We start from the raw sequence: 21096 nt of genomic DNA, 5'->3' as shown, positions 1-21096 counted from the left end.
TTTTAGGTAAGTCATAATCATGCTAATGTTTGATGCTTTTGGCAGCAATCATGGACTTATTTTGTATCTCTCAAAATCATTAGGGATTTTGCCATTAGTTTAAACTAGAGTAGGATCTTATATTGCATTTGTTATTGTTTTTTTTTTCTCTTTTTAACAAGGAGAAAAAATACTTGAAGTTATTATAGTATACTCATATCTAAGTACATACACTGGATAATTTTATAAAAGACTTAACTGCAAGATAAAGCTATCTACCAGGTATATTTCTTAACATGTCTCAAAGCAACTGAAGGCTGTTCTGTGTGATTTCTATTCGTTTTCTTTCCTCCTGCTGTTTTTTAATAAGGTGACTTCATGCTACCTGTAGAGTACTAAGTGTGTATATGTAGGTGGGTTATATAAGCAACCCATCTGACTTTTTCTCCTTAGATCCTCCCGTAGGAAAGCTTCTATTGAAGCCTAGTTTTGTGCACCATCAGTCTGTTTTCAGTGGAAGGATATGAAGTTTGTGGGAGTTAAACCCACAAACAAGTTTTAACTCTTTTCCTAAATGTAGTTCAGAATTTCTCCACAAAGTGTCATTGGCATATAGAAAAAATTCCACAGGAGAAAAAAAAACCAAACCCAACAAATTCTTTGAAAAGGTAACTGTGTGTGAATTGGTAAGAGTGATGCAGCAACATAGGTCAGGTTCTGTTACAAATAAAGAAATATAATTTCTACCAATTTTTGTTATCGTTTTTCTATTCGTTGTGTTTAACCAGGGGCAGGTGGTCAATCCGCAGGTAGTCACTCAATTATAGTCACTTGAGTCATGTTAATGATCTGAGGAGGTAGGGCTTTGAAGAGAGGTGCTCTCACAGTGTATTCGTTTACTTTTCACTGTAAAGAACAAACAAATTGCAACTTCAGTTGCAGTTGTGAACTCAATCACCACTGTTATTTGTGCTGACCTTAATTAGATTAGCATAGTTAAACTGTTTAGGAATGAAAAACAGTCTTTGGGTATTGGCAGAAGGGTCAGATATGGACACTTATGTACACTGGTACCTTGGGATGGGTGCTGAAGTTTTTGTCAGTGTAAATCATGTCACTCATAGGATCACTTTTGTCATACAATGTGGTTATCCTCACAGGAATTCCTAGGTGTAGAGTGGGTCAGAGGGTTGAAGCATGGTGGGAGTTGCCAGCTCTTGGCTGTCCATCTATTACAAGAATATCCAGCACATAAAACTCCCATAGGAAATTTTTCATGGAAATCACACTTCTCATTGACCAAGTAAATTAGTTCAAGATTTGATCTGGGTGGGAAGACTTTGGAGCGGAATAGTAAGACTCAAAAATCCTTACTTTCCTTGAAACAAAGGGTATCTAATAGTTTGTTTCTTCTGTGAAACAGTCACGTGGTGTTTTCTTCTTTTCAAAATTAACTTAAAAAGAAAATTGCTGGACAGTGGGGTGCTTTGGTATGATTCACATACTCGTATATAAATATACTTATTTTTTTTCTGAGCTTCCCCTTTGCATTAGTTTTTTTTCTCAAGAAAGAGATTTGTGGGAGAAGCAAAGAGTTGGGAAGGTAGAATGTAATTACCAGATAGATGAGAAAGCATTCTAGATAATCCATGTTTTAAGTTATAGGATTGATCATTACGTTGGTACCTCAGCCTAGGAGTCTTTATTTTGAAGGTTTAACCATAATTCAAGCTACTCTTTTCATTCTGGAATGGTAAAACTAAAGAAACTGCAGAGTTGCCTTCACTTGGAAGTTAACAGAGTGCTGCTAAGTATCTGACAAGATATGCTTTCAAAGATACTGTTGTGTTTTTGTTTTTTTTTTTTGTTTTGTTTTGTGACTGCAGGAAACATCAATTTGCTTCAGCTCTGTTTAGGCTTATCTCTGTTACACAGTTTTCACTTTCTAACAGTCAATGTGCAGAATTTGTGTTACTTTTTCTTTGCTACTGGAGTTTTGCTTTCTTCTGCATCTATTGTTGTGTTGCCTTAGGTCAGCATTTGTCACTGTTTAGTTAATGCCAGTCTGAAAAGTTGATGGGTGAAAAAGGTAAGCAGATACAAGAACAGCTTCAAGTTAGTGCACGTGGTTCTTGTCCTGCGCTGTGACTTATGCTGTGGGCTGGAAAGAGCGTCCTGCTGTTAGTAAGAGGAGTTTATCCACTTGGGGGTTTTGAGCCCATAGCAAAGTTAATGTTAATATAATTGATTTCTGAACAAAAAGGTGTTGGTGTTTGGTCACGAAGACTTTGGAGCAGAAAGGACTGTTGTTGATTTCTGTGAAGGATTTCTGTGACATGTTTGGCAGTTCACTTAGAACACGGCCCTCTGTGAAAGGTAGATGCTGAAGAGACGTCCAGTCAAAGGTTAAATCTTTGGAAAGTGTTCTCAGACTTATTCTTGAAGTTCTATGGAGGCCTTCGTTTTCATCAGGAGTGCTACCATGGCACCTGAGTGTCTGTTTGTGTTCAGATCTGAGTTTAAAAACTCACAGTCTTGCTTGCACCGAAGCCAACAGGATTCATTCCTTTGTGTGACCACTGCAGAGCGTTAGCAGCAGGCACTCCCAGAGCTGAACTGAGCTCTGCAGCTCCCCATAGCTGGAAGGAAATGCAGTCCTGTGAAGGTTAGAAATAAAGGTTTGGGAGAGACAGGTTTGTTTCCTCTTTCCCTCCTGTTGAGTATCTTCAGGTAACAGTGGTTTTGTCATGTCTTTTAATTTTGTGCATTACACACTCAGTAGCAGCATTGGAACTGGTAGTTGGACCTCATGGTTTGCAATGCATTTGGTTTTGTTTGCTGTAAGTGGCCTTAGGGGTCGAGATGTGATGGAAGTATACTGCATGCTTAGTGTATTTTAGTTTGGTTACTTTGTTTGTCATTGGCTGCTGCCAAGGCTGTTACTCATATTTATTTGTTTTTTATGTATTTTTGAAGAATCAACAGTTGAATTTCTTTAGATACTCCTAGATTCACTTGTGACACAGGAGCTCATATGCACCAGGACAAAGCTGGTTTGACTTCCTCATCTCCTTTCTGGCCTTTAAACAGGAGATGAAGTGGATTGCAGAGTTGCAAAATGAGAAATTCATGTAAGAATGATGTTCATTTTATAACATGATAACTTGGATATTTTCACTGATAACTCTTCATGGAGAAGTCTGCTATGCTCTTACATAAGGACAGATACTTAATTAAAAATACAGTTTGACATTTATGGAGAGAAGATACTGTGATATCTGTACATTACAGCCTAGCTGTAAGAACCTAAATAATTTACTGCTGGAGCACCGATTCATTTTTAGAAAGAGTTTATGCAGTTCCTTTCATTCAGTTACCTTGGAAAGAGTCTTCACATCATAGTAATCACATCACTTTTTCCGTTGGCCCATTCATATCGATATTTGTGTTTGTAGGTCACTGAAACTGACTGAGAGGTGATAGATGTTTTTCAAATACTAAGACAACTAGTAGTAGCTATAATCTGTAAGTTATTGTATCTACTCGTAGAAGCTAGGAATGTGTTTTCATTGTAAGAAAAGAGGACATTTGTTTGGCAAATAAAAAGTGAAATGTGCAACTTACATTTCTCTGTGCACAAGTATCATTTACAGTAAACAAATTTACTGAGTTGATATTTTTGACTGGAGGGAGGTGTAGAAAAGAAGAGGATGAAGACATGAGTTGCTGCAATTCCTGAGGAGTTCTGGGAACTTCCAATCTTAAAAGAATCTCAGTGCAGAAGGTCTGAGATGTTCCCTTCTCTATTTAGGCAGTTGTCATAGTTTACTTACCACTGCATGCCTTGTTTTCTTGCTTTTCCTACTGCAAACAGGAGTTAATAGCTTATTAAAGAAACTACATAGCATTTTTGGGGGGGTAGAATTTATATTTTTGTAGTGAGTAGATATGTTTGTGCATTGCACAGTCAGTAGTAACAGCATTGGAACTGGTAGTTGGGCCTCTTGGTTTGCAATGCAATTGCTTTTGTTTGCTGTAAGTGGCCTTAGGGGTAGGAGATGGATGAAAGCATACTGCATGCTTAGTGTATTTTGGTGGGGCAGCCATTAAATGAGTCCTTCCTTTTAACTGCTGTAAGAACTAGAAGAAGCCTAGGTAAACACCTAGCATTTGAGTTGTCCCTCGTCATTTGGATGAAAGGAAATTATGTGCTTGGTGGCTTGACTGATACCTGCTAATTAAGCCAATTTTTTAGAATTTACTAGATAATATGCAATTGTTAAAAACAAGTTGAAGAGGAAACCAAAGTCCTAATGTATGCGTTAGATGTTATTTGGTCTATCAAAGCAGTCCTGTGGTGATCCTCTGAATTTAACTGGCTGAGCAGGTCTTTGTTCTGTGGAAGTAGTTATGCTTTCAGAAGATACTTTGATAAAACTGGAGTTTTAAGACTATTTGAAACCAGAGCAGAACAGATTAGTCTTTCAGAGCTATTTTACATAGGTTTCATATTCTACCTATTGCAGGAAACAATTTGTAAAGACAGGAGTTCTGGATCTGAGTCATCTCTATTATTTTTTTTTTAAAGGTCAGGCTATTTGTGTGAGCAAATACCAAAGGTGCTGTATCAGCTCAGACTGAAAACCCAGGTTGCTGAATGTCTCATCTGCAAGCAGTGGCTGGTGGCTAATCCTTAGGAAAGAGCAGTAAGAAATAGTATTTGAGTGGGTTTTCTTGTTCCTGGAAGTCAGCATTTTGAGAGTGTAATGATAAAGATTTTTAGGAGAATTTTGGAAATTGTGTCAGTTTGATACAGCTTTGAGTTCTTCATCATTTGAGTTCTTTGGAGATCTCTAAGTAGTTCTGTGATACGTAGGTTTACTTTTACTCAGTATATTGTATATATATTAGTGTATATACTCATCCTATTCTGCATGTTTCACTGGAGCTTCTACTATCTCTTATGATACAGAAGTCAAAGTTGCCCAAACTGCAGAAATCTTAACCCTCTCTGGTCTTCCTTCAATGAAGTCCACAAAAATTTGATGCCTATACTGTAGGAAGAAGGGAAATTGAACACTTAAGTCTGGTTTAAAGAACAGATGATTAAAAAAAAAAAATAAAAAAAATCATTTGCTGAAGTTCCCTTAAAATTTTGGAGACTGTCTTATCCTGGTGGTTTGTTCTGGGTATGTCTATTGATACTTCAGAATAACAAAGCTTCTCTTTACAGAGAACTCTTATGGGATGAGCTTTAAGTTCCTCTGTAGTGAAAATGAGCACGCACAATTCATTTAGCTTTTCCATTATGTCCTTGCCTTCCATTAATACTTCTTTGGTATCTTCTTTGATCCTTCTGACCTGTTGGCAGCCTTCCTTGTCCTGATGCTTTTAGAAGCTTATGTAATATTTGTGTCTTTAGTCAAATGTTTTTTTACAGTCATAGTTGGCCCACTTTATGGTATGGGATGTATTTTACTGGGATTTGCATGTTCATGTACTCTTTTATTTTGGATAGTACTTCCAGATTTTGACAAATACGTCCATTCCTTGTTGTCCTGTTCTGTACCAAAATATATGACTATGGAATGTTGAGTATAGAGATATGGATGTATTAAATAGGAGTTAGTGCTCTTCCTTTGTGTGTTTGTCTGAAAAATTTATTCCTTCTTCAATTTCTTCTAGGATTCTATTGCTTTAGAAGTAATGAGGAAAAAGATATTTGTAACTATCGAGGAACCCGGAGTGTTTTTCTGACCCTTGTTTTCCATATGTATTGTTTTCTGACATGATAATGTATGCAGAGCATTCCGAAAGTAACACCTCCTATTTATTTCCATGGAAACTACAAAAGATACAAAGAGCACAATAAAACTATTTGGTAGAGCAACTTCTCATCTACAGAACGCTGTTTTTCAAGGTAGTCGCCACCCCTACTTGTACATTTTCGCTATCAGTGAACAAGAGCCTGCATGCTGCTCTTATAAAAATCTGCACCAATGGAGATGACCCACTGTTGTCTCTGCTGAAGTGCACCACTGACTGTGCTCACAGCCACTGTTTGGTCTCTGTGAATGCTTGTCAAGTATCAGTGAATGTTAGTGGGTGCCACTTTTTCCATATGAAGGAATTCAGTGACACACCTTTGCTTCATATACGCTTCCATGTTGGATGCCATTCTGTCAGGCTGTCCCTCTGCTGCCATCTGTCACACGACATCAGCGTTGAATGGGATGTTGGTGGGAAGGTTCAACCTTTACTGCCATACCACCAGTGTCCACTTCTGACACTGTGGACCAACATAATAGAACAAGAGGCATTACTTTCAGAGCAGTATTTGTACACTCTGAGAGCAACTGTGATTCAGGAAACGTTGGTGTTTTTACTTTCACTGAGATGCTTTTGCAGATTAAGCAAGCACAGGAAAAATTATGATAATCTGAACTAAAACATTTTGTAGTTGGATAGCAGCTGTAGTGAAAGAAGGACATCTTCAGCCTTCAGAAAAGGCAGATGGGTTTAGTAGTCCAGAGTACTCATCAATGGCTGCTTGTTTTTGGTTTGGCATGGTTTTTAATTCAGTTTGAGTACCGCTCTTTGTATGTAGTGCAGAGAAGATGTGGCTAAAATACTCAAGTGTCAGATGGGGCTTGTGAAACTGGGGTTCATGTCTTGGCTCAGATGATGGACTTCCTAGTGTTGTGCCTCCATGGCTTTCTGGAAGCAGAATTTGCTACAAATTCTGCTGGAAACCAGTTGAATATGGTTAATGTGATTCCACGCTAGCTAGTTCTGCTCAGAAGTGGTTGGAGCTTCATGCTACCAGCTCAGACTTTGTACCCTGCTTGCTTTATTCAGGAGGTCTGCAGTCATCTCAGCGTGGGCAAAGTTCACTCTTGTTTGCATGCTAACTAATAGGTAGCAAGTCTTGTTTGACCTTCAGAAATACCACTTTTGTTACCCTCTGTAGAAGGGGGACAATGTTTTCTCACTTTGTGTAATGCGGTGCTCAAGTAGTATGAACAGTTGGGGCAGGAATTGAAAGCATTGGGCAAAACTCGAGCATGTAGCATACGCCCAGACCTTTTCTAGACTTCTGATGCTGGTAACTGTATTAGCTTGTTTTGTGAACAGCTGGTGAATCTGCTTCATTTTTACCAGATGGTCTTCCGAGTTATGTAAAAACAGAGAAGTATTCTTATCTCTTCATTTAGATGCTTGCAGTAGGTGACCTTTCAATTTATGTCTCAGTCGATATGCCTGGATGTTTTTAAAAATGTTTCTCTAAACTAGAAAGAAGTAAAAGTTAATTTAATAACCACAGATGACTCATAGTAAGAACAGTCTCATTGCATCAGTATGGTTGGGTTGTTGCAGGGTTGAAGTGATACGGAGTACCACTCAGGGACTTGTGTCTTGTTCTCCTGTGTAACTAGTGATAGGATAAGAGGGAATGGCCTCCAGTTGTGCCAGGGGATGTTCAGTTTGGATATTAGGAAAAATTTATTCTCTGAAAGGGTGGTCAGGTGCTGGAACTGTCTGCCCAGAGAGGTGGTTGAGTCATTGTCCGTGGTGGTGTTCAAGAAATGTTTGGATGTTGTACTGAGGGACATGGTTTAGTAAGGATATATTGATGATAGCTAGATGGTTGGAGTGGGTGATCATGGAGGTCTTTTCCAACCTTGGTGGTTCTGTGATTCTGTGTTGCAGTCTGTGTGGTCTGGGGGGCTGATGGGGCTCTGGCATAGGACATGCCCAGGTACCCAGAAATCCCAGTTGTGAGGGTCCACTGCCATGACCAGAGAATCACCTAGGTGGAGAGGCAGCTGGAGCTTGTTTAGTAAAAGGAGAGAAGGAGCTAAGGGGGATCCAGCTGCTCTTCCATCCCTACAGCAGGCAATAGACAGCATAGCATCCAATATCTTAGAGTGACAGATGAAAGGATGAGAGGCAAGGGTTACAGGTTGCATCAAGGAGAGTTATAGTTAAATATAAGGGAAAAAATCCTTCCACTGATGGTGATCAAGCACTGGAGCAAGCTGTCCAGGGTGGCTGTAGACTGTCTTCAGATATGTCCAAAACCCGACAGGACGCTGCAATGTGTCTGTGCAGTGACCTGTCTGGTTGTGATTGAAGGAGTCAGTAAAACAGCAAGCTGAATTTTGGTTTTATTGGAAGGTTAAGTACTTGAGGAGACAGAAAAGAAGGATGTTGCTGTTATTTCTGATGCTATTAAGAACAGTCCTGAGGTTTTCTTAGCTGCCACCCTTGAGAATTCTGCCATTCTTTCTAGCAGATCTGAGGCCTGCATCTGAAAAGAGTTTTTCTTGCTCCTAGTCTGTTATCTTTTAAAGAGTAAGTTACTGAAGGGACAGTGAATTGATTTTAGCAGTATTTGTTCTTTGCCAGTGGTTTTGATTTCTCTTTAGAAACTCATATGTCTTTATAAAATAGAAAGAGCTTCAGCTGTATTGCTAGATCCAATAATAATAATAAAAAAAACCTAATTGTTGGATACTTTTAAAAGTAATAATTTCCTAGGGTGCTATCTGTGCAGCTGCAGTGGTGGGGATGAATTAGGTTGCCTTCCTGGTGTTTCGTAGGTCTCAAAGGATTAAGTTCTCCCAGGTTACATCACTTGTTGAACCTTGTGATGCCTTAATGGAGTTATTTTCCCAGGTATTGCAGTTTTGGGTTAAGAAGATGGGCTGAGCTATAGCTGAATAAAATGCTGATGCCTGAAAGCTCTTTTCATCCAGCACAGGAAAGTCTGCATCAGTTGTTTCAGTATCTGAGGAGTAGGCATTAGACTGAATGACAGTAGCTTAGTCTCAGTCTGAGACAGATGAATATGTTGTTAGTGAGAGGAAAAAATCTGTAGTTGACAACTGATGTGAGTCTGTCCTATTGATCCATTGTCTGAGTTGACTGGTGCTGGGTTGTCTAGGTGCTTGGAGCTAGGGCTCCAATGTAATCCTTTTTGCTGTATGGACCTGTATTTGTGTCTGCCCCAGGTTACTGCAGAAGCTCAGCTGAAGATGGCTGACTGCAGAGTGCACGTGAAGGCTAGTCGGGCACACTGTCAGCTTTTTTTTCCTGACTGATATTTACAGGAGGGACAGCAATGCATGATGCAGTAGTTGCCATACATGATGCAATGCATGATGTAGTTCTCTGCCATCTGTCTGTCTGATTTTTAATGGTCCTGAACCCCTTGTGTGAAGTGTTTGAGCATATCGCCTAGATTGGGTTTGTGCAGAAGTGTTCCCTGCATGGGGAAAACATAGTGACTTTTCCATAGAAAGGAAATAAAGACTTGTTCAACAGATCGTTGGGAGAGGAGGACATCAAAGTCACTCCAGTTATTGGCTGTTAAGCTGACCCTGGTTTTTGGGTACTTCTGACTGTTGTGTTGTGTCTTGATGAGAAGAAGGAGAGGCCACAGGTGAGTAGGGACAGCAAGTTCCGCCTGGCTGCCAAATACCATTTGCTCCCAGCTTCTGTGCAACAACTGCCACCAGCTATCTATCAGGGCTGCAGTAGCCTAACTCTGTATTTGAGCCAGCAACAGCTGTTTGCTGCTCTCCCAGCTTCTGCAGAAGTAACAGCCCGGCTCTCTGTGCTGGGAGCACCAGTTGTCTCTTCCAGCTTTGCTGTGTAACAATTGCCTGGGTCTCTGTGGCAGGTGCAGGAGAAGCATTTTCAGCAGCAGCTGCCGCCAGATGGGAAAATCAGCTGTTTTCCTGAGATGTGGAGGTGGGCTAAAGCCTTGGCTGGTGAGATGGGGGGGGTCACAGAGGTTCTCAAAATCCAGATGCAGCTGTTAGAGCTGCCAAGGTTAGACCACCCTGCAAGGAATTAGAAGAGTGAGTCTACTGCCATGTGTTATAGCTTTCTGTAAGCACCTCCTGGGTTTGTCTTGGATGCCTGGAACTGTCTGCCCTTCGGTTGAATTATTTCCTCAAATGATTACTTTATTTTTCCCTATTTAGCAGTGATTCAGATTACTTTGCCAATTAAAAAAAGATAGGCCACTTGGTGGATAGCTCTGAAACTTTGCATGGGTAAGCTTTCCATCGGTAATTAAGGTGATGGTTAAGGTGTAAAGCAATGTGAAAAACGTTTGGAGAAGAGCTGCAGAGATTTACTGTATGCAAGTCTAAATCTGGCTGATAAAAACACCTGGTCTGGAAAAGCAAGGTGCTGAGAGAGTTACTTTAACATTCAGGAGTTTTATCTTCAAAATCTGTTCTTGTGCGTAAAAAAAACCAACAGTTTATTCATTTTTCACATTCATTTTCTTCTTGTGTGGTCTGAAAAACCCAGGAGAGACTGCTGAGTCTCTGCAAAAATGCTATAGCTGCTATGAAGGGCAAAAACACTTCTAGATTTAGAGGAAATCCAGAGAAGAGAAGGCACTCTTCCTAACATTTTCTTCCCCTTCGTCCTTCAGTTAAATTCCTGGATTTCTTTTTGATGTATAAATGTTTGCAAACCAGTAAATGTGGAAGGTTTTACCTTTACTGCGATCATTTGTTTAAGTTTTAGATTTTACTTGGAGGACATGCTTGTTGTTGCTTAGATTTAGTTCTTTGCTGGTAGGAATTTTCTGCTGAGATACTTAATGCCTTCTATGAAAATAAATCTGAATAAAAATCAGTTAATCTCCGAATTAAAGGGGAAAAAATTCTCATTGTATTTCTAACTTATTGTTAACTTAATAACAAAGGTATGCTTTTGCTTTTCAGAGTTTGTATACTTTCCAAGTGGCTTGAATTTTTTTCCTGTTACTGCTAGAATTCAATTTCTTTAATTTGAATTTTTGCTTGGGTAGAATGAAAGGCATAAGAATGAATAAAACACATGCTTTATGTATTGTAAAGCAGTTAGCCCTGTGATTCTTAGTCTGGCTTCCTGAAGAAGTAATGCATATGAGATTATGGTGCCCAGGTGTCCTCATAAATAACTTCTGAACCCAAGTACTCATGCCAATTAAATTCTTCCAGATTTAATCAAAATACAACAAGGTAACATGGAAATAAGTCCATTAAAAAAAAAAAAAAAAGACTTCGTAAATATTCTAGTCATTGGAAAAGCTTAAATCAGCTCTTGTAATTAGGAATGAGAGACGAACCCGTAAAGAGTCAGGCTTTATTAATTTTGTGGCTCACAGAACCTGCTGCTTCCTTATGCTTATCTTCCAGAGGAAAACAAAAGCTGGTGTCAGCCAGACTGTGCTGGGACTCATCCTGCCTTCCAGAAGCCCTTGATGTCATGGCTGTCAGTGAGGCCTTGTCTTGGGTGCTTCACCTTAAGGAAAATAGTTGAGGTTCAAACTAGAAGATTTTCTTGAGTTTATAGCGCAGGAAACAAACTATTTTTTATTTTTTAATTTTCTTCCTCATCTTTAGACCAGTGATGGAGTGTGACTTGAGATGGAAATTTGTGTTTGACAGCTTGTAGTGTCGGAATCAATTCTCCTCCTCCATGTTGAAAGGTTTTTCTGAAGTCATAGTCTGCTGCAAGTGTGATGTTACTGCATGCTAAGGAAGATTTCAAAACATCATGTTTGTGGTTTACGTTAATCAGTAGCTTTCATTCCTCCATTGGTGTAATTCCAAAATGTTTGTTTCTCTTTTATTGGCACCTAACAAAACTAATAAAAGTAGTCAGTCTGAAAAGTGAAATCTCAACGTTGTTTGTTAAAAGTCCAGACTTTAAGTGTGTTTCACATTGTTGCCAATGGAACCTCAGACTGTCAGTTTGGTGAAAGTTTATCATAGTCAGAGTACATTGCAGCAGAGCTGTCAGGATCACTTTCAGTGTGGCTTGATGGTGTTAAGTACTTGTTTCTGTGCTCCCTTCCCTGCCATTTTTCTCTTTTAATACTTAAAGGAAAGCAATGAGTCTTTGGAATCTTTTCTCCTGCTATCTGATTCTGTTCTATTACTGTTAAACTATATTTTTAAAATTCCCTATTTTATATTATATATAAAAAGAAATTTATATAAAAGTGTTACGTAACTGTATGTTGGGACAGAAGGAACACAATCATGGCTGAGATCTTGTGAAAGATGAGCAAGATGCTCTCTTGCATTTGGAGCTGAGTTCAACTTACAGTTTTGATGGATTTTACCACTGCTGTTGTATTAGATTACTTGAACTACATAAAGCCAGAGTATAGTGCTGGCACAACACTCAGGCATTTTTTCTGAAAGTAAATGTTTCATTACATAGACTTCATTTTAAATAGTTTCACAAGGTTCCTCACCCGTATTAGACTGAACAAAAAATCTCACTTGCCACCTTTTTCTCCGCCTAGCAGTGCTATGTAACACCCGCAGTGCGTAGGGGTAAAAGGTATTGGTGGAGGCAGTAGAGTTGGTTTTGGTTTGAGACAAAGTACTCCAACCACCCCAGACTTACCATTTTAAATATTTTTGTGGTCCCTTTTAAGGGAGCATGAGTGTTTCAGAATTTCTGACATAGAATGCTCAAAACACCTTTATGAGACAGCACTGCAGTGCTAATTTTGCAAATAACTGCTTTGTCTTGCTTCCTTATGTGGCTTGTTCAAGGCTACACAAGAGTCCTCTGGTGGAAGAGGGAATTATACTCAAATCTGTGGTGTTTAAAGCTCTCCTGGCAGAAATCAAAAACCTATACATTTCCTGTCATTTACTGAAATTAATTCTAAGTACTCATGCTTACTTTGATCAATGCTTTTAATTCAGTTTACTGCTTCTTTTTCTTTCTAGGCTTGTACTGGTATAGAAAATATCGATGAAGCTATAACTTTGCTTGAACAAAATAACTGGGATTTAGTGGTAAGTATTCTAAGAGAATGACTTGTCAGATGAACAGTGGTGTGCCATCCTGCTGAGACAGCTATTGTCTTTATTTCAGAGTTGTATGGCTGGGGCAAGCAAGTTATGTGCAGGCTTTTTTTTTTCTAGTTCTTGCTTGTATCATGACATTGCAAAATAAAGGCTTGGTATAGTTTGTCCAGTATTAACTTTAAGCTATGAAACTGTGACGTACCAGAAACCATATGCAAAAGTGTACATTTAAATTTTAGTCATTAATGTTTTTAAACAGGAAAGCACAACTGTGTGTTGGCAGAATGGTACGATTTAAAACATCCTTAGTCATAGTAGTTTGTTGTGACACAGTGTGGGCTGGGTTGTTTTGCAAGTTAAAGTATTTGTTATATGAAGGCAAGGAGTAGTGTTATGCTTTCTTTCTGGGTTGTAAGGTTCTTAATGTGATGCACTAAATCAGTTGGGTAGGATTTGGGGGGGCTTGTAAATTGTAAAGTTATATGCATTACAATAAATGATCGCAGATAATGCTGAATGAGAGAATTATGATGAAAAAAATGTTAAGAACAATAAAGAGGAGTTGTTTTATTGTTTATTTTCTTTTGAGACTCCAGAATGAGCGAAAAGGGAGTGAAGTATTTATAGTTATGCCAATACCTTTACATTCTTCATCTTATTAGTGATGATTGAATGATCTAGAAGTAAAATGTGGTAGGGAAAGAAGTAATGTCCCAAAATGCATGCTTAAAAAAGCAAGGAAAGTAAGAAAGGAAAAAAGGTTAAGGGTATAAGAGGTACTTCAGGATAGTGCCTACAAAAGGGGAATGGTAAGTGGTGGAAGAAAAAAAATGAATTGGAGTGGGTAAAACTGACAAAAATGTCCTAAGCTCCTGTCATTAATAGAACACTGGCTCTCTCTTACTAAGAGCAGACTTCTTTTAGAAAGGGGAGTGGATGCTAAATTATGCAGAAGAGTGAAGAAGAAAGATGAAATTTGGAGACAGACTGTAAAAAGACAAGGAGTTTCTATCTTGAGAGAATTAAACATGTTGTTAAACAAGGGATTTCAGCATTTCAAAAATCAAAACAGCACATGAAAAAAGTTCACAACTGATAAGAAACCTAAGGACTCCTTATTTTAAAAGTGTAGAATGAAACTGTAAAATAGTAATCCTTTATGTGCTTACTGCATAGGTATTTCTGTGCTTGTGTTGTGCCTCTCTGCCCTGTGATTCAGTAATCAAGTATGGAACAAGTGCCAAGAAACTGGGGAGGAGGGAATACTTTGTTTTTGATTAAACCAAAAGGTCTTGAAACTTTTCAGCTGAGATGGAAAATATGAAAATGTATATGCAAGAAGCCTCACACTACAAATATTGTATTTTTAGGTAGCTTTGAGAACTTCTTTGTTTGTCCTGATGCAATATTCCTACTGCTTATTTTCTTCATGGTATTATTATTATTTTTTTTTCCTGGTCCTGTTAGTAGATTTGAGTACAAGGGTTAAAATGTCACCCATCTCTTTCCTGTAACTTGAGTGAGTGTTGCTGTGTTTTTGCATTTTTTTGGACACGAGCTCTTACCTTTTTAAACAAAACAAACCAGCAATCCAAGCCTGAGTGAGCTCTAAGGAGCTCTGCAGTAGGACTTGATGATCTTTAAGGCCTTTTCCAACCTGAGCAATTCTATGATTCTTTCTTGGTTTAGTTGCTCTTTTATTTTTTTTTTAAAAGGCAACCTTTTATTTTTTTTTTAATTAAGAATGCTTATGAATTATTTTTTTCTTTTCATTTGAGAATGGAAACATCAACAATTTTTGAACTTGTAAAGATCCTACTTCTGTCATTTTCACGCCTCCCCAGTCTTCATTTATCTCCATTAATGTGGGATACTTGGAGACATTGTCTTCCACTTAGACTAAACAAATTGGATTTAAATCTGAGTTGTGTATGTTTTATGGTGTTGAAATCACGTTTGTAGCTGTTTAAAGTGAAGCTGCCACTCATAAACATTGTATTGCTAGGTTTCAGGTGCTCAAAATCAAATTGGTAATGAGATTGCTGCGGAGGAATTTGCCTGCAGTAACAACATACAAATTGCTTGATGGGATCATGAAGTCTAATCTTGCCAATAACTGCTTTCCTTCTGTTGCACATGATTTGACCTTTGTGGTCTTCTGCAAATAGCAGTTTACTTTTTTTTTTTTTTTTTTTAATATATTGGAGCTCTGTAACCTATTTACTGGGCTTATGTAAGGCCAAATGATGAAATGCTACAGAAGTTTTGTGGAAAAAAATAAATAAATCCCAAGTATGTCCTTTCTGAATTGTTTCTGATAGTATATATTTAAGAGAGATAATCTATTAATACAGAAATTCCTAATCTGCTTTTGGCCCTATGTGATATGGACTTTCAGGTACATGAGATTATTACATATGTGGTAACTCTGCTGTCCTGATATCCTAGAACGTAAAACCTAGTAAGATCAGATTTTTTGTATGAAGAACAGGATTTAGTGCTTGATTTTTTTTTTTTTTCTACCTTTTTCCATATTAGCATTTCTGTTGTTACTCCTTCAGTTGTTGTTTCATTTTTTTCCCAACAGATATGGTGATGTGGGTATTGCTTGGCATAACACTTTAAGAGTAAAATCAGTTTAATCAAAAATAAGGTGGGGTTATCCCATGTTCACTTCACTACAAACATTGTGTGTATAATAAAATATTAAAAGAAAAAACAACCTCACAAAAATCTGTTTTCTATTTAAAATAAACTCTTAAAATGGCCTTTGTGCCTTCCTACTGTGCTTAGCTTTGTTATTCCATGTTTGAAGCACAGTATAATTTCAGTGAAACCAGCAGTTCAGTGCACCTGGAAATGTGATGACTTGCAGTTCCTTTCTCACATAGCTTCCAAGAATCAGCTGACAAAAAAAACATTTCTGTGTATTGGAACAAGAAAATTGTATATTTTGAACATCTGTTTTTAAAAAGCTTCTACTCTCAACTGTAGGGTTTTCTGTTTTCGTTTTAATGTATACCTTATACAGAAGACTGTTTGGTTTGACTTAGTTTTTTAATGGAAATACGCATTTTGTTTACAATTTATTCTTGTATTTTCTTCAGTGTGATGTCCTTTGGAGAGAAAAGTAATAAAGTAAGAAAAACTTGAGAAAGGTGCGAGAGGGCTTTATAATATTTCTTCTCTGTTTCTGTTGGAAATGCCATTTAAGATGGAATTCCTGGTCAGAAGATGATCTCCCTCTTGACAATCAGCAACAGTCCATTATTTATGTCTTTTGCTATTTTCTAAACATTAACTTAGTTCTTTTGTTATAATGTGTAGTAAATCTCAGTACGAGCTGTTAAGAACTAAAACACTGGCGATGACTTTTGTCTGTTTTATTTTTCCAACTGATTTGCCCTGCAGAAACATTAATGTATCTCTGTTTTTTTTAAAAATTGATTGGAATTAGACTGCACCCAGAAATCAGGTGATTTGTTTGGTGTAGGGCCATTTCTTTTCCCTTAACATGGGGCAGTGTTGTCATGTGCCTGTCAGCTCCTTTCATTTTGAGCTGCCTGCTTTTCAGCGGCTGCAGAACCAGGCCTACATGTGATGGTGATGGTGTTCATCGCATTTACCCCTGCTGGTGAACTGTGGTGCCTGTTCTCCAGGAAATGCAGGAGTTGCAAGTTTCTTGTGCAGCATTAAGCTCTTGTAGTAGAAGACAAACTGTATATAAGCTTCTGTTTTACAAAGGCTTACAGAAGTCCCTTTTGGAAGTCTTTAATTTATTGTGCATTACATCAGGATCCCTTTAATTTCTTGTTCTCTGTATTTCCATGTTTTGCGGCTTCCAAGTGACATTTCTGTATCCTTGAGTAAGCTCATATGAATGCTGTGTATCTTATGGAAGTTCTGTGCAGTGAAGCATTGGCAAAGATGACCAGCTATTCTTGAAGCATGATTAATAAATCCATTGTTATTATTTACTTTTGAGTGCCTAAATCTCATACAAAGCAGATGTTTCTTCCCTTTTTGTATATTTTCTACATTGTAGACTGTGGAATGCTCAGATGTATAGGTAGCTGTAAACATGGTATTGCTTTCTATATAGTGATATGCACTTCCATCTATTAAGGAAAAAAATACATAGAAAGAACTCAACAACTAATGCTCAGAGAGACAATTAAGATTCTTAGTTTACAGAATGCAGAATAAGAGTGTTTCTTTGTCAGCTCAGTAATGTGATTCACCTCTGACAGTAACGTGGTAGCCCAGTTTCTTTGGTACAACCAAATCCCAGCTGCTTCTGCCAGAGGCTTTTGGCCTCATTAACATGATTTTTGAATTTTTTTTTTTAATTAGGAACCCTGTTTAAATTGCAGTCAAAGCCCTAGCTGATACAGTATAAATACTCCGGAATCTCATTTCACAGTGTTCCCCCTGTGAAGAAGAGGCTGGAAAGGGAATAGTTCCTCTTGTTTCAGTTCTCAAATCTTTCTATACAGACTTATTTTCCTTATTTCAAGTCTTTTATACCAAAACTTCATTAGGTTCCCATAGATCTTGCCTGTGACTACTCAGGTATTAAAAAAAACCTCAAACCTTCCTCAAATGCTCCTCACCCCAGCAATTAATAGCTGTGTCGTATACTAGACCTAGGGGGACATCTGGTTTCTTGAATTTGTCTTTGTTTTTTTGGTCTTAAGGCAGGTGAAAGCTAGAAATACAAACTATTTCCCATCTCTAAGTAAATTTCTGTGTCTGCATGGGATTTTGTGAACGCAGTTTGAATTTCTGTAAATGCTCTGTTGAAACATCTGTGACGTACATGGGATAGGTCTTGGAAGCTTCAGTGGATGAGAAGACTTGAGCTTTCATTCCAGAAATCTGGTGTTTTTCAGTGATGTTCATTCTTGCCTCCTATTTGTAAGGCACTGCTACAATTTTAACATTGTACAGTTATTTGTTTTCTTGGGGATAAACTCTTTTTAAGAATCACTTTGATCTACCATGATTGAGGCAAGGGGCGTAAAGTTTACAACTTTATGGAGACCAAGAGTTGGGGTTAAATATGTGAATTGTTTTGACCTCCAATTTGAAGGCAGTTTTTTTGGAAGGATGAAAACGGATACCTCTCATGAAGTAGTTCTTGCTTTTTAATTTTATGTAAAGCAGTTCAGAGTCATGGGTTTAAACATGTTCTCTTTAGTGCTGTTTCATGTCTGGTTTACAGTTTTGTTCATTCAGCAGAAGGGCCTAATTTTCACATTACTTTTTGAAGAAGGGTGTGTAGTAGGGTAAAAGTATTTAATATAGGGTAAGACTGCTGTAACATAGATGTCAAACCTTGGATGGAGTGTCTTCTAAATCAGTACCCTCTACTTGCTGTTAAAATGTAATATTTTCTCAGTATATGTGGAGAGATCTATACCTTCCATCCCTTCAGTATTTTAGCAAATGTAATGGTTAACTGGCAAATTGTCAGTTTCCTAGGCACTAAAGGGATTATGCTAATCTAAAATAATTTGATTTGTTTCATTACTAGTGATTTAATATTTCTAATAGGAAATGCCTGCTTAATTCACTGGAGCATAACAAAGGAATTGTTATTGCTGCATTTTAACTGCTTTGGCTGCATTGAAGAAGTTTTAATTTAAACTTAAGTTTTAATATCTGGCCAGAAATGTAGTTGAGCAGACCTTTTTAGGTGACATGTTCACATTGACATTGTAAAGTCATGTAGGCAACGTGTCTTCTTTCTAAATAGATAGAATGTAATTACTGAATAAATGAGCTCCTTGAACTTTGTCTTGTGTCGTGAAAGCAAGGGAACTAGAAAACTTTGTTTTTATTTCATGAAGAAAAAGCTCTATTTCTTGTAGTAGATAATTTTTTGTGTGTGCTCTGATTAAACCATAAAAATCAGGACCTGAGAAAACTGTAGTGCCTGAGTATTACTTTAGCTGTGTGCATACATTACCCACCTGTCTTACATTTCACAAATACTTATTTTCAGAGGATTCTACCTCTGGTTTGGCAGCCTGTGTGCAGATTGCTTAGCATTAATTTGTCCTTAAACATTGCAATTTAAGAGCAAATTTCTAGAGTATATTAATAGTTGAGTGGATGGTAATTGGTGTTTTAAGATATGTGAAAGTAGTTTGCTGTGTATTACTCTATAACCAGTTGAACTGAAAATTGCATACATCTTCTAAATGTGTGTTTGACAAGCAATTAGTCTGTCATGAAATCATGCTGGGAATGTATGAGTAGGAGTAAAATGAAGTAATTTATTTAATTTGAGAACCAGCGTCTGCAGATTCTATGGCTGTTTTGCAAGGGAACCTTAATGTGAAAGACTGGACCATGGTAAGCTAGGAGTCATCTGGACCCACCAGACTTCCAGAGTGGGATATTTTGAAAAATGATACAAATATTTTACTACTGAGTATCTTAACTGTTCTGTCCGAGTTTTATTTCAATAAACTATCTAATCCTGGAAGACCTGGTTTGTGCAGTGCCAGAAACACAGCCTTGTCTGAAACGTAGTCTGAAACACTGTAGATGAGCTATATGCTGCATACTTGAGCTCCACATTTTCTGGCTTCCAAAATAAGCTAAATATTGCATAAATATTCTTTATTATTGATAATGATTAAGCTATTTGTTGACTACAGTAAGAGTAATTTGGAATCTGTTAGGATGTTTTGTGTTGTTATGCCTTTTCAGTAAAAGCAACCTTATTCTATATACAGTGCTTCCAGGATTTTTTTAAAATCGTGTTGTGTTATGAGGTTTCATCCGCAATCTATTTTTGTAAGACTCGCTGGGAATCAGCATATCATAACAATGAGCAGTTTTAAAGTAAAAGAAGTATATTATCTTTGAGTAGCCATCCCCAACCTTTCCCTGTTAGTGTTGCCATCCAAATTTACATAAAACAATTTGGAGAGGGACAGAAGTGTGGGAGCTCAGAATACAGATTTTTTTCAGGCTCAGCCTTTGTTTTATCTGTCTCCCCTGTTGTCTAGTGATTCAAGGAGTAACAAAATATGCTTTGATATCAAGCATAGGCTTTTGTTTCTGTGAAGTTATGAAGCAGTATTAGCGTAAAAATGTGTGGCATTAATCAGTAGAGCCAAAGTGTGTGTGTTTGTGTCAGAAACCAGCAGATATATCATAACCCACTCTTTTTCCCATCCATATATGTGATTTTTAAATAGATAGTTTTGGTGTAGGTTCTTTCCTTTTTTCTTCTGTTGACAATAGTGTTTTGATACTGATCAATATAAGCTTCTTTACTTATGTGCTCATGTTTCTTATTTTCATTACACCATAAAAATGCATCCATTTGTGAATCTGTTATTGAGATTGAGCTTTATTTGTGGAATTATGCAATGACAGTATACAATTAAAGGACCATATAAAGTGTGGTTTTTTTCCCCCAGGATTATTGAAGTATATCTAACTGTTGAAAGGCTTCCTAGTGCATTTCGGCATATTGTATGAGCTACAGGAACAAGTTTTGTTGAAGCCACCAAAGAAGTGGGGAAAAGTGGGAAACCACATCTAGAGTGCTAACTGCAAACTATTTCAGCGCTCGCTCTCTTGCTGATGATGTGAATCATCTGTATGAATATATTCATGTGGCATTTTTGATGAAATGTTAATTTTTTGCTTTATTGGTAATTCTATTGTTTCACAGCTCTTCATGAAGTATATTTGTTATAAAGAAAGCAAGCTGAAATAAAGCAGAATGCATAGAAAGACACTTCATTGTAGTTCAATTACAGCTTTTGGTTAAATTTTAACCACGATGGGGACAAATGTTGGCATTTGGTAAGAACTGTGGGTGTAACTTAACGTCTAGCGCTTGGAAATACTTTGAGACTCGCAAAGCTGGGGAAATGCCAGGGAGTATAATGCAAACTGCAGGAAAATGCTCACTCTTTTCTATGCTTTGTACAGCCTGGTAATGGTAACAAAGGTAGAGGTTGCTCCTGTTAATTTACTGCTGGGGCATAGTAAGTAATTGTTAAGAAAATTTAAATATTAATGCATTCATTCAATAATCCAAAAAATGATAGGTTTTGTAACTTGAGCCGAAAACAGTCATTACTTGTTAAAATAGTAGTTTTAAAGTGTCTGTGTAGGAGGGTGATGGTGAATCTTGTCTGCAAAAGTGTCTGGTCTAAAATAATTTATATTTGTGCGGAACGTTTTACAGAATTTCACATCTAGGATGACAGATTGCTAACATACGTGTAACAGGCAAGATTAGGCAGTG

General features: G+C 37.6%; 1 protein-coding gene across 1 annotated transcript in view; it reads left to right on the top strand.

The window, feature by feature from the left end:
- The window catches only part of FAF1 (Fas associated factor 1), a 144906-nt gene that overhangs the window by 2961 nt on the left and 120849 nt on the right, over positions 1 to 21096 (top strand). The window contains exon 2 of the mRNA XM_085231272.1: positions 12738 to 12806. Within this exon, the coding sequence (XP_085087398.1) occupies positions 12738 to 12806 (69 nt within the window). The remainder of the gene's footprint in view (positions 1 to 12737; positions 12807 to 21096) is intronic.

The sequence above is a fragment of the Meleagris gallopavo genome, chromosome 10, assembly GCF_905368555.1.
Source record: "Meleagris gallopavo chromosome 10, MGAL_WU_HG_1.1, whole genome shotgun sequence".
NCBI classification, from domain to species: domain Eukaryota; kingdom Metazoa; phylum Chordata; class Aves; order Galliformes; family Phasianidae; genus Meleagris; species Meleagris gallopavo.
Note: the sequence above shows the minus strand (reverse complement) of the source record. Positions and strands in the feature narration are given on the sequence as shown.